General features: G+C 41.2%; 2 protein-coding genes across 2 annotated transcripts in view; both read left to right on the top strand.

Annotated features, from left to right (window-relative positions):
• Positions 1–7,106: 7,106 nt before the first annotated feature.
• LOC310929420 (intermediate filament protein ON3-like) overlaps positions 7,107–14,980 on the top strand; it is a gene marked incomplete at its 5' end in the record, with an annotated part of 48,809 nt that continues 40,935 nt past the window's right edge. The window contains one exon of the mRNA XM_083892177.1: positions 7,107–7,412. Within this exon, the coding sequence (XP_083748303.1) occupies positions 7,107–7,412 (306 nt within the window). The remainder of the gene's footprint in view (positions 7,413–14,980) is intronic.
• On the top strand, positions 8,313–14,377 carry LOC310929716 (intermediate filament protein ON3-like; the record flags this gene model as incomplete). Its single annotated transcript, XM_083892561.1, has 7 exons — positions 8,313–8,336; positions 9,925–10,133; positions 10,600–10,660; positions 10,789–10,884; positions 12,524–12,688; positions 13,905–14,057; positions 14,153–14,377. The coding sequence occupies 7 exons, from the start codon at positions 8,313–8,315 to the stop codon at positions 14,375–14,377; spliced, it is 933 nt and encodes a 310-aa protein (XP_083748687.1).

Genomic DNA, 14,980 nt, shown 5'->3' with positions numbered 1-14,980 from the left:
TGTGGGATGTGTGTATGGGGGATGTTGGTATCTAGTATGGATTAAAAATGTGGGGGGAGGATGAGGCGACAACAACCCGCTGCTTGCTGACAGCGGGGTTGTCGATATGCCCCACCCCACCCCCAAGCCTTAGTGTCTAATATGCCATAAAATATTGGGGGAGAGCCATGGATGTATAATATGAACTGGAATTTTCAGAGTTTCATGTTAGAAAAACATTCCTAAAGGTCATAAAAAGCCCAGACAAATCTTATTTCTCAGAGTGACGTCACAGCTGTGTACGAGCACAGCAAAGCGCGGTCATGTGGCGTCTCGGGAACAGCGCTACTGTCAGTGAAAGCTCCGTACGATATGAAAACTTTATGAGAAATGTGAATAAATGAACACAATGCGGGGTTTTCCGTTTACATTTTTAAAATATTATGACAAAGCAAGTTTTAGTTGTTTATTCAGCGCTCATTAACATTTATTTTAAAACGTATTATCGATGTATTAACGAGCTGTTGTGTGGGTTCATTGAGGAGAGGAGACTGACATGCTGCACTTTATCACTGTGTTCAGTCCCGGACATCGTGACAATGATGACGGTGTGGACTGTGGAGCTGTGACCGTGTGATGATGTTATCGTGACACTGATGACGGTGTGGACTACGGAGCTGTGACCGTGTGATGCACTGAGATCTGCGGTCACTTCACCACTGATTCCCGGGGAGGCTGTTTGTCTTATCGTCACAATCGGTTCATAAAGTTACTGTTAAATGTGATGAATACGCGAATTATAGTTGAATACAAACGTGTTGAGTGAAATAATCGGGAGTTATAAACCTACTTTAACACGTTGTTATTGTTCCTAATAATAATTATATAAGTATATAAGGGAAATCAGACAAAAACAACACGATTCCTGTAACACATATAAAGTAATAGTCACGGTCCTAACCCAAATAAACCATTTTTATTGATCGTTTTAATCTTTAACTCCGTCATTGTACTTTTCAGCTTCACTATATTCACTTCGCTATCGTTGATTTTGCATTTATTTACAAATCCATGGTTTAAAGCCGAAGTTAACGTGACGCCGGTATTCATGAAATCCGCTAGCTCACGTCATTAGCATACTCCCATCATGCCTTTCGCTGTTCATGTACGCGCCGAGCAAGTCGATAACGCGGACGGCTCGTTCACATAGCCGAGAGGAATGATAGTAGGGACACTACTGCGCATGCTCTATGGGCCCCATAACCCGGAAATAAACGCGGAAGTCAAAAACTTTTTTGGCATATGCGCTGGGTGAGCAGCTTCATAGGAATGAACGGAAGCGAAGGGGCGGTGCTCTATCCAGTTCATATTATACATCCATGTGGAGAGCGGAGACCCCGCTCTCCCCAGGGAAGATGGGGGATAGACCCACTACTTGGTGGGCCCGCCCCAAACCCCCCCAATGGTCTTCCTGTATCTCCCCCAATGCCCTAGTTGTGTGTGTGGGAGTGACATACCAGATCCGGTGGGGGAGCATGGAGGGCAGGCAAGGTTGACCACCCAGGCCGGTTGCTAGCTTCTTGACTAGCAGAGCCGTGTATTCCCGCCCACCCAGCCCAGCAGAGGCCAGCCCACTCAGACCGGGGCGACGCTGCAGCTCTCCACGGGACCACCGGCGCGGCAGGGTCAGGTCAGGCCCCCCCCCCCCACCTACGACGCAGGGCAGCCCAGCCCACACCCGCAGCCCCCCGCCCCCCCTGCACGAGGGGGGTTTATGAGGATTGTTTTCTTGGCGATGCTTAGGCTAGTAATTAGCATGCGTTTTTTCCCTGTTTCTATATTTATTTGACTTAAATCTCCCAGTATACACAGTGCAGGAGTAGGTGGTATAGTGTGATCTAGGCATGCTGATAGGTCCTCACATATCTTATACCAGAATATATGTACAGGTGTGCACAGCCATATAGCATGCATGTAATTATCTGCTTTGTCTTCATTACAGTTTAAGCAGGTGTTTGATTGTAAATACCCCATTCTGAACATTCTTTGTCCTGTGTAGTGTATTCTGTGTAGAACTTTGTATTGTATGAGTTGTAAGTCTGGGGTTTTAATCATTTTGAACATGTTAGCTGATATTTGTCTCCAAAAGGTTTGGTCTGGGCTGATGCCTAGGTCTGTTTCCCATTTTTTAGTTGGTAAGGAGATTATTGTGTCATTCTCTGTCAGTAGAGCATACATTTTTGATAATCTTCTGGGAGATGTGAGGTTTAGAAATTGATTTATTATTGGAGGTAGTTCCAGTTCCCATTTACTAGTTCTAAACCTTGTTCGAATTACAGATTTAATTTGCAGGTATTCGAGAAACTTACTACTGTGGAGGTCATATTGCTCCATCAGGTTCTGGAATGGGATGAATGTATTATGTTCGAGTATTTGTTCCAGGTACCTTATTCCTTTTTCGTGCCATGTTGAGAAGTTTAACATTACTTTATTTCGCAGGATGTCAGGATTGTTCCAGATTGGGGTAAGTTTACAGGGTATATGTGAGGACCTAGTGATTTTAATAAATTCCCACCAGGCTGAGAGGGAGGTACTTATAGTTATGCTTTTAAAACATTGGTGCTGTTTAATGGTTTTACTGATGAAAGGTAGATCACAGATTCTGATATCTTTGCAGAACGTTTTCAGAGTTCTCAGAGTTCTCTAAACACAGTCACTTTGTAATTTTCATGGCCCTGTCTTTGATGGTATTTGAGTTTTCAAAACTACTGCATTGTTTGACTGGACTTAAACCACCGACTTTTTCCAGCCATAGCCAGAAACAAAAGCTGTCTTCCTGTTCTGGAAATATCTTTCCACAGATTAAACAAAAAAATAAAAAACTTGCTGAGTCAGCAGTAGTTTCGGTGGTGAAAGCAAACACAATCACTCCAGCCACAACTACCAACTTTGGCAACAATGCATTAGTCTGTGGTATATGACAAACAATTTAGATTTTACTTTTTTTGTATTGCCCAAGAATGACTTTGGCTCTACAAGTATGTTAGCAGAGGGTAAAACATTTTATTCATGGGCTCAAGAGTCAGACATAGCTGAAAATGTGGACCAAAATGTGATTTCACGATAATCCACCCACCAGAGATATTTCACACATGATGTGAATGTGGTAGAGATGGTCTTACCTGCAGCCATGCTACGCATGTGGCTGAAAAATCCCTGATTTGCTATTTTTCCAAGGGGCACAGGAAGTGATGACCATGTGATATCACGCCTGCAGTTTCCTAGGCTGAAAAAAGCACCCACTTGCACCTCCCTGTCACTAGAGGGCATGAGTCTCAAAGTAAAGCAAGCCTATGCTGTGAGAAGCTTGAAGTCAAACCTCTTCACATCATTTCTTTGCGGCCGCGCCCTTTGCTTTTCTCTACATGAACATCTGCATTGTGTTTGTTTGTCTCTGTGCTCTGTGCCATTCATTCATATCTGGAGGAGTTTCTTTGTTTGAACAGGAATCACTGAACATCGCAGGAAGTGATTTTTTACAACTGATTGTACTGATAGCTTTGCAAGCTTAGTGAGGCCCCCTGAACTCTTAAAACTGACTCCTCCCAAGAGTACACTTAACAGTCACTTTATTAGGTAAACCTGTGCAACTGTTTGTTGTTGCAATATCAGTATGGGAAATAATAGTACTTTGGACATTGCATGGCTGTTGGTGCCTGGTAGTCTGGTCTGATTATTTCAGAAACTGCTCATCTACTGGGATTTTCACACACAACCAACTCTAGGGTTAACAGAGAAATGGTCCTAAAATATGGTGAGAAAACATCCAGTGAGTGGCAGTTCTCTGGGTGAGTTTATAAAGACGTGAGATTACAACTATGGTATGTGAGAAGACCATCTCTGAACACACAACATGTCAAACCTTGAAACCGATGATGGACTACAGCAGCAAGAGACCACACTGTGTGTCAACACTGTCACTTTATTAGGTGTCATATGTACCTAATAAAGTGGCTCCAGAGTGTATAAGATCACAGGCAGTCATTGTGTATACTCTGCATCTACTTTCATTGATTTTTACTTCTACAACTCTCAGCTTTCATCGCTGTCTTCACAATAATGTTTGTGTGTAGACCACATATATCAATCTTACAAACATAAATGTGTAGGATGTAGGACATATCCTTTCCTGCATTGTACTTTGATTTGGGACATCATATACTCCACCATGAATTCTGCCCTGTCCACAGTGAACATCTCAGCCAGTCTGTCAGTGGTTGTGCAATGGGCTTGTTTCTTATCTTTACTAATTGTACTCTCATACCCACCCCCTTCTCTCCACCACTCCTCTCTAACTTGTAGCATATATGTGTGTCTCGCAGCACATTCCACACTCGATGTGTCATGTAGCAGCTTTATACAAACCAGAAACATCACTGGCCTCTTAAGAGGCCAAAGGTGGTGGGGTGAGCTTTGTAAATTGCTCTCTTCTTGGAGGTTTCTTGCATTTGGACTGAAATAGCTTTAATCCAGCCATTGTGGAATAAATGCAGCACTGTTGAAAAGCTGTGATATATTTGTCAGAGACCAAGTTAATGAAACAACAACTGGCCAACTTGTGCTTATAAGGTTGCCTCCAACTTTTGCACAGCAGTTCCATTGTGGAGAGTCACGTCACCGTTTGAGGCAAGCCAAGCAAAACGGGCATTTTTGGAGTGGTGCATAATGTGCTTGTGCCTTTTAGGTACTTTAATATGTGCTTTCCAAGACACACGCCCCCTTGCTATCACTGCAATAGAATAGAATAGAATAGAATGGTTGTGTGATAAAAATGTTAATAGACTGAGCAGGGGGGTGTTAAGCTGCTTCAAACTCGGCAACAGCATCACACTACTCAGAAAAGTTCATGAGTCATGTGTCTGCAGATCCGCAGATCAGTCATGCTTTCCACAGTTTGATAAATGAAAGTGTTTTAAGTGAAACTATCACACACAGCTGCTATCGGTTAGTGCTAATACTCACTCATCTCCAGAACTCTCTTTATCACTGAAACACGTCATAAATGTCTCAAAATTAACAAATTTGACCAAAGTATGGCAAGATGTGACGTCAAACATTAGTATCTAAACTCCCCATTTTGAAACATTGTAATTTGTGACTTGACCAATACCATGTAGAGATGTTCCACAGATGTCAGCACCTATTGGATGAAACCAGATGCCAATCCCACTAGAGTCCACTCATACTGTATGGCCTGTGCTTTATTGTACATTTTCCTTAAAAGGGAAAAATATTTACAAAATGTACATCATGGGTCATGATGGCGTAGAAAGGAGCCAGGTGAGGTGGTTCGGACCGAGTAAGGAAGCTGTTCCTGGCATGTCCAACTGGAAGGAGACCTATGGGCACACACCAATTAAGATCATTAGCTTCTGAGGAAAATGTGTACTGACATCATAATTCTAGTTCTCACATTGGGTTCTTTTTGCAAACAGTGGAGTCGCCCACTGGTGGCTATTTAATATATCTTTACTTCCTGGAAGGCCTCTTCAAGCAGACCAGGTCCTGTTTGACGGCAACAATTCTCAGGCAGAAAATATGAATAGATATATGTAAGTATATATACACATATATATAAATCTATATATATATATATATATATATATGTATATATATATATGTATATGTACTTCAGTACTTTTATGGGCAGAGAAAGAGCTCTTTGAAACTATGGTTGGCGTCCGGAGGAAAATAAAAAGACAATCTCTGTTTGCTCTGCACTCGGCTGATATGAAAGGAATGCTCATCAATAATCTTTGTGCATGGCTTTGTGTGTGTGTGTGTGTGTGTGTAGTATTTCATTGTTTGGTCCAATGATCATAGCTCCAGCAAACTGCACCCTGTAGTTGTGCAATGTACTCACTGTAAAGTGTTATTTTACTCTGAAGTATTAGATAGTGACGCCTGTAAAAATCTAATTCAAACTACAGCATTTACTGTGATGACTTACTGAAGCATTTGGTAGCTAAAATGATCTGTGAGAAGGATGCACTCAGGTAAAACTCTCTCACAATTATGAGACATACAGCCATTGACCACAGACACTTAAATACCATCACACAGCGTGACCACAGTTTACTTTGCAATATGCCACGTCTATGAGAACTGCAGTAAAGCTCATAAAATTGTCTACTTGTTCATTATACCCAAGGTTTGACTTCATATTCTGGTGCTGTGTGTGCATGTGATGCCTGTGTGTGTCTGAATGACGGCCCATTCAGTACAGAGTATTTGCAAGAAAGCAAACAATTTAAAAACGAGAGATTGTCATTATCATGTAAAGCGATGATGGGAAATAATGTTTCAGAAGTTGCTGGGTATAGCTTATCGAGCAAGCACACACTTCTAGATTCTTTTAAAAAGCAGTGAAATAATCAAGTTGACTATTGTTTTTAAATTAGTTTCCACCTGCTTAGATGTATTCACTTTATGTGCACTCAAGGTTTCCAACATCATAATAAATCCCCATACTACTAATTTGTTTGAAAATACAACATTTAATTGACCAAGCTCAATGTGACTCTTTGTTTTCCGGGTTGCAGCTCTCTGGATTACTTCACTATTATTGGCGTCAAGATTTTTTAAAGGGGTGATGAAGCCAACTTTGCCAGTAGCACCACACACATATACACACACACGCCCCCTTCTTAAAAACAAACCAAAAAACAGACCTCCAGATATGAGTGAAATGAATTTTGACTGCTTGGACAAAATAACAATGGATAACTTTTTTGTTTAATTTACATTTACATTTGACATTTGACATAATGTATGGATATTATATATTACAATCTGTGACTATAAGTGACTATTTTTTTCTGCACCACAGTTGGCTGTAAATGTGTAACATGATGTCATTTTCTTCCCTGACATCTCTCCCCCTTCTCTTCTCCCCCTCATCCTTCACTCCCCTGCTGAAGACTCCAGCCAATTGCACCTCAGCAGTGTCCCTCCCCTGTTCTGATAAATAGAGCCAAACACCAGAGAGGGTCCATCTGCCTGACTGTGCTCCCCCTCAGCAGAGTTTCTCCTCTCACTCCTCCTCAGTACAGACTTCCACTGTGACCATGTCTGTCAGAGCCTTGAAGACCACCACCTACTCCACCATGTCATCCTCCCGAGGTCCATCTCAGGGCTTCAGCAGCCGCTCCTTCTCCGGCTATGGAGGTGCCAGACAGAGCTATCCTGTGCGCAGCTCCTATGGGGGAGTGGGCAGCAGTGGCGCTGCTGTGGGTGCTGGGGGGTTCAAGGTGGTCGGTGGGTATGTCGCTGGAGGCTCTGCACAAAGAGGAGGTGCAGTAGAGTTTGGCTATGTGGGCTTCGGTGGAGGTATGGGGGGTGGCATGGCCAACGAAGTGGCCCCCATCACAGCAGTGACTGTCAACAAGAGTCTGCTGGCGCCACTGAACCTGGAGATTGACCCCACCATCCAGGGTATCCGCACCCAGGAGAAGGAGCAGATCAAGACCTTGAACAACCGCTTTGCTTCGTTCATTGATAAGGTCAGTCAGCAGGAGATTGCTGTGAGGTTTTCAAGATAAATGTCCTGTGGGATATTACGTCTTTTATGTTGTAATGGGGAAATACTGTATATACAGTAGAATATCTTTATTGTCATTTCACATTGACACTTACTGCCATGAAAGCCAATGCAGTCTTACCTGTGCAACATCTGCTTATAGTGCATATACAGTTTATTGTCCAGAATAAAATATTTAGAAAACGCTTAAAACATATACACACAGACTTTTCAGTGGGCAGAAAAAGGGCCCCACCCCCTCATAATTTTAAAAGGAAAAAATTATATTGCAGAGGCAAATCGTCAACAGGTTACTACACGGTTACTGTATAAACATGTCTGTTATCTCACAGACATAACATGTAAAATCAAATATTTTGCCATTATTAAATACTTTTAATTGAGAACTAACATACTAAACATAGGTGACTTAAAACAAATATAAGCACACATATAAATATACATACTATATAAATATATGTGATATACATACAGTATGCATACAACTACAAAAACAAATGAATAAAATTGTCTTTCAAAAGCAGCCCTTACCTGGTAAAAGAACAGCTACTTTATCCCCACTATCTCTGCCATGCGCTTACAGTACATACTGTACTGCTTTGTGTCTTCTGAACATGCATGAATGAAAATGAAATGAAAACAATGAAATCCCACCCAGAGCAGAAAATAACTCAGGAACCTCAGAGGAAATTAGACAATTTCAAGCCAAAACAGCCCAAGGTGAAGCTTCACAATGGGGATAATCCCTGACAAAACAGTACTGAATAACAATCTGTCATCTACTGCTGTACTGTAATATATATGATACTGACTGTTGAGTAATGGCTTAGCTTCCCCTATATGTTGAGATCATAGTTCTCAGATGACAGGATCAGCCTGGATACACACACACACACACACACACACACACACACACACACACACACACACACACACACACACACACACACACACACACACACACACACACACACACACACACACACACACACACACAACCACACACACTGTGTGGTTTCCATGACTTCAGAGGACATCACATTGACTTACATTCATTCCCTAACTTACTCTAAGCGTAACCATAGCTCCTACTGGCCTAACCCCAACATTAACCTCATCCTAACCCACATACAGCATGTCTTCACCTTCAAGTCCCCACAATGTGACCATGTTAAAAGATTTAGGTCCCCACAACATGAGTAATACCTGGAACACACACATGCACACACTCGGCTGAGATGAAGAGCCCAAGGATTTTGAAGGGACACACATCCATATGTGAGCTATCATCTGCCAAAGTGTATTTTTTATGTTTTATGTTTTTATTAATTCAATATATATATATATATATATATATATGTATAGTATGTGTATAGTATGTGTGATTTAATTCGATTTTTGTTTTGGGGCCTGTACAAACTCTCATGGGAGAAAAAGTGAGGGCGTGGCACGAGGAAGGGTTGTGTGAGACAAGTGTTAAATACTCGGTGGAGTACATCACATCTCTACAGTGGCGGAAAAATAAAACCTGACTGCAAAAACTGAATAATATCTACTTCATGAGGCTTTGTAGCCATTTTTCAACGACTACATAAATCCTTGATGAAACAAACCCTGAGCGACATATGTCGTATCCATCAAGAGAGAGAAGCTTACATGCCTCTTAATTTGAAATCAATCAAAAAAATTATTTAGTTATCGCTCACTGTCACTCATAAATGGTGTCCATTGTATCAGGAGGGACAGCAGCAGTGTGGGTTTGACGTTAACCTGTAAATCAATCACACTGAGGCTGGTTTTTACCCCTCCTCTGCATTCAAGACACTGTGATAACACACACATATACACACACAGTGTCTATCGTCGTGTTTGCAGAGTAGTAGCAGGGCCCCACCCAGGGTCAGGGTGCTGAATGAAAACGTTGCAAACAGCTGAACTGTGTTGCAACTGGAAAACAGAGTCACTTTGTGTTGAAACGTGGCACTATTTGTTAGAACTGAGTGACCAGTAATCAATGTGACATTTGGAGGGTGTCGTAGGTCGCAGAAGTTCAGTTTGTCATTTTTCTTTTAGCCGATGTCCATGTCTGCCTTTTTTCATGGCCCGCAGCGCATGCTTTTCATGCTTCACTTCCACCCTCTCTTTACATACAGTCTTACTCTGTCAAACACATTCCTCTCAGTGATCTCCTCCTTCCAACACTTTTGTTCTGTGTTGTTTTTCAATGTCCATTATTTTATTGATTGGACTTTTGAGTTCAATTTTATCAACAGGGTTTAATCAAGCCAATATCTTGAAACATTTTATATTGTTTGGTCACTCATCACAGACTTGTCTCTCTGCAGGTTCGCTTCCTAGAGCAGCAGAACAAAATGCTGGAGACCAAGTGGAAACTTCTGCAGGAACAGACCACGTGTCGCTCCAACGTCGATGCGATGTTCGAAGCTTACATCGCCAACCTGCGCAAACAGCTCGACAACCTGGGTCACGAAAAAGTCAAACTGGAGTCCGACCTGCATCACATGACAGGAATGGTTGAGGACTTCAAAAACAAGTGAGCGGATCTGAGGTTGTTGATCTCAGCCAAACAGAATTATTAATGCATTCAATAGAGTTAGAAAAAAAACATACATGCTAAGACTTTTCACTGCACTGATTGCATTTCCCTCCCCATTCAACATTTTATTATGTGCAAACAGAAATAAAAACGACATCCACTTGAGCAAAAGTCCTGGACATTTGAAACTGGCAGAACAAGCAAGACCATTAAACTTAGAAAAAAACAACTTGTATTTTACATCTGTATATGAGGCATTTGCTTTTTAATAATCTTAAACCACTTTTAGCATTTCTGTGTTCTAATATAATTTTACCCATGACTCATAGCCAGATGCTGATACCAGTCTAGTTATAAGCTATTATTTAGTTTGACTATTCACCTAAGTGTTGATGTCATAACCCTGTGATTTAGTGATTAATTATAATCAACATGTTCTGTTTTTTTTTTGTTTTTTTTAAAGGTATGAAGATGAGATCAACAAGCGCAATGAATGTGAGAACAACTTTGTCCTCTTAAAGAAGGTCTGTTCATGTTCTTTGTCTTTAAAATATAATTAGACTTCAAACACAATGAGTCTATAAAGAAGCCATTTGTAGCTCAGGGTCAGGCTGATATGCAACAGTGATTTTCTCTCTTTTTTTCTCTGTAGGACACAGATGCAGCCTACATGATCAAAGTGGAGCTGGAGGCCAAACTGGACGGGCTCTCTGATGAGATTGACTTCTTGAGGCAGATCTATGAAGCAGTAATGACTTCATTTACTCAACTTTATTTTATGGTCTCATACAAATGAATCACACTCAGAGAAAACTCCAAGACGCTTACTTTCAAACTGTTAAGAATCCCTTTAATGCAGTGGCATACTTTATAATACATATGTATGCCGTGTTTCTACTTAAAGCATTCTTCATGGAGTCAAACAGAGCATAAAGGAACAAAAGGCCATCTTATAATGGTTGGAATTTCTGACTTGGACATTGAGTAGTTGCCTCAAGAGCAGTGGTCTCAAACTGGTGGCCCAGGGGCCACATGCGGCCCCCAAATCAATTTCTTGTGGCCCGCCACTTACTATCAACTTATGAGTTATTTCTTAATGACTATATTCAATTTGCATCATAAATACATTTATATTGTGAACTTTTTATCGTTCTATATGAAAACAGACACTTTAATTGTGAAATTATGTGAAACATCATCATAAATATTCTTATTTTGATGTATTTTTCCTCAAAGTTTGACCTTTTTTTTCTCTTCACAAACTAGACACTTGAGTTTGAGACCCCTGCTCAAGACAGCGTAGAAATATGAAAACCCAGCAGAGGGCAGCAAGTTTGGCCAGAAAGTCCTTTTTCCCCCCTGGTTTTATGATCTATGACTTGCTTTTTGTAAATATTATTTTTTCTTAGTATTTCCTACATTCTCTCAATTGTTTGAGTTGGGCCAAACCTGCTGCCATCTGCTGGATGTTCATATGTCCAAGTAAAAGATTCTACCATTATAATATGGCCTGTTCCTGGTCTGATCCGTTTGACTCCCAGCTAGACGCTTGAGGCAGAAACGTGTCCATACATATGTAACCGGTGTAGTTTTGTCTGCGTTGTGAAGAATTTGTCACTCGATGGATATCGTTTGGAGTAGTCTCCGTTTATTTCTGACACAGGGTAAATAAAAGAAACTTCCATCAGCATGTGAACCACAGCGAAAATGTGCCCACTCTCCCACAGTGTGCAGCGGCAAAAGGGCTGTTACTAAACGAAAACACATAGCGACATACCTGACACAGGGTAAATAAAAGAAACTTCCATCAGCATGTGAACCACAGCGAAAATGTGCCCTCTATAAAATAAACAGATACAGCATGTCAAGTTTAGCATGACAATCTCCATACGTGCATAATGACAATGTTAAACAATATGGAAGTCACATAAACGCACATTACGTACCTATCCCACAGTGTGCAGCGGCAAAAGGGGAGAGGTAAGGGCTAGACACGCACATAAATACCTGATGGGCACTGGAAAAAGTGAACGTGGGGAACAGAAAAGTGACAAAGGTTCCACATGCGAACTTAACCTACCGTGTCAGGATAAAATATACAAAATAAAACTATACACACGTTTTGTGAAATTATAACATGAAAAGGAAATATAAAATAAATATCAGGTGTAATGAATTGCAGTATGTTACAAATATGCTGTAGTAACTGACCCTGTTACACATATTCATTTTAAAGTTGAACACAACCTTGCTGTTACATTAAAGGCACTTTATTTGTTGCCTTGGAGTTTTCTTTGGCTGTGTTTCAACATCATACAAATAGCACCTCAAACCAGCCCAGGAAGCAGTTCTAGCTGACAAGTTTTGTGTTGTGCTTTCCTTTATAGGAAATCTGCGAGCTCCAGGGCCAGATCAAGGACACATCTGTCGTGGTGGAGATGGACAACAGCCGCAACCTTGACATGGACGCCATTGTCGCTGAAGTGCGTGCCCAGTATGAAGACGTCGCAAACCGCAGCAGAGCAGAAGCTGAGTCATGGTACCAGACTAAGGTGAGACAATACTCAACTTTGAGGACAGTCCTTGTCTGTTAATCCAAAACACAAAAGCATGACATGATGGTGTCAGTGTACACATACAGGATAAAAGCACTTAAATGAACAACAAACAAGGCCAAATGTGTCAGTGATTCAAGGATTTGTTAAACATGCAGGAAATTGAGGCGCTGCTCTGCTAAATATAAGTTTATGTATTATAAATTAAGGTTTGGATCCAACACTGTTGAAATACTTACATACATTTGAAAAAAGAGAGAATGAGTGACAAAGAGACTACAAAGTGCAACAAATTGGACCTACAACTCACCCCTCTATTTCCCAAGCACATCAGGGAACTACTGTGGCCCTTGCATACCAGAAATAATCTAAATATTGTTTGCATGGGTTTATGTGGATGAAGCCCTGAATTGTTTGCACTTATTTCAAAATGCAAAACGCAAACCGTTCAGGCTCCTGGAGAATCATATCAGCACAAGATGGCAGCCTCACTAAACCCTTTGCCCTTTGACTTAAAGGGACAATGTGTAGTATTTATGGGTTTATATAACCCAAAATCCACTTTTTTATACATATTATGTGCTCCTGCATTGTCTAGTCGCTGTATAATGGTCGCGGGCCGCTACTGCATTGCCACTGTTAGCAGCGAGACGCCATGTTTCTACCGGAGCTTGTAAGGACAAACGCGAGAGAACAAATCAAGCGTCTCTTTACTTGTAGCGGAAGTCCCGCCTCCTCTCTCTCCGCTTCGTCTGCTACGGCCGCGGTAGCTCGCCCTCTCCCTCGCCTCACGAACCTCATCTGCTGACACAGAGAAAGACGACGAGGACGACATTTGACCAGCTGCGGATACCGTAGCGCTCAGGGAAGGGAGGGGGTGAGCAGAGGAGCAGTTCTTTGTTGTAAATTTCAGCCTCTCCACTAGATGTCACTATAAACTACTTACTTCACCTTTAAGTACATTTAAGTGGGTATGAAAATTAAATCAGACAAAATCCATTAAAGTTAACACACAGAAAACAAAAAGTAGCCAGTCATTTTTAAATGTACAGTATTCTGCAGAGGACCATACCTCACTTCAGCTCAACTTATTTGACCTTTAATTGTAATTTTCTCACAAGTTCTGCATGCAAACACAGTCCATCAGGTGAGTGCACCGTGTGATGCCATCATCAACTTGCCATGAGATTAAAGAGAACTTAAAGAAACACAGTTCATCATGGTGCCTTGTTTGTATCAGTACGCAGAGATGCAGCAGTCTGCCGGCAGATTTGGTGACGACCTGAAGTTATCTAAGGCTGAGATTTCTGACATGAACCGCAGGATAATGAGGCTCCAGTCTGAAATTGACATGGTTAAAGCACAGGTGAGGATTACACAGATCAGCATTTAAATCCTGTGAAGTCACAATTTTGTGTAGTTTGTGAGTCCATTTTAAACTATTATCAATGTCACTTCTAGCGAAACAATTTAGAAGCTCAAATCGCCGAAGCTGAGGAGCGTGGTGAGCTGGCAGTGAAGGATGCTAAACTCCGTGTGAGAGAGCTGGAGGAAGCTCTCCAGAGAGCCAAGCAGGACATGGCCCTGCAAGTCCGCCAGTACCAGGAACTGATGAATGTGAAACTGGCTCTGGACATTGAGATCGCCACCTACAGGAAACTGCTGGAGGGAGAAGAGGACCGGTAAGACACTACTGTAAAAGCAGCATCCTTTTACTCCAGTATTCGTCTGTATATATCAAGGAATTTGACCTTTTGAAAAATATTTCACAGGTTAGCAACTGGAATCAAGACCACTATATCCAAGCAGACATGTAAGTTCTTTTTTGGGATCATGGTGCAAATGTTTTAAATGCTTCACTGCTGCTGATTATTGCCATAAAATCATGAAAACCACTAAAATGATCATACATTACACTTAATCTCATCGAGTTTAATGGCGATGAAATACTAAATGCGCGTCCATTCAGGCTGCCGTAGAACCATGGCGTTGCACCGGGCTACCGAAAGCAAGGTGCCATCCTTATGTATATATTCCACTGTCAAAAACACTCTCAAATGATACAAATTTTGTCGCAATTATACACTTATACAAGAAATTATATTATATTATATTACATTAAAAATGAAACCCTCCTAAATGTTACCTTACACACTGGACCTTACCGTTACTATTGTATCGTATGGTATCGTATCATACCCTAGTCATGCTGCTGCTGCTGTAAAACATTTCTATATATATAGATAAACTAGTAACAATGTCCAGAAATCATTCAAAGGTATTGTGACA

Source organism: Microchirus variegatus, assembly GCF_963457635.1.
Source record: "Microchirus variegatus genome assembly, chromosome: 7".
Lineage (NCBI taxonomy): Eukaryota > Metazoa > Chordata > Actinopteri > Pleuronectiformes > Soleidae > Microchirus > Microchirus variegatus.
This window is presented reverse-complemented; position numbering and strand designations above follow the sequence as displayed.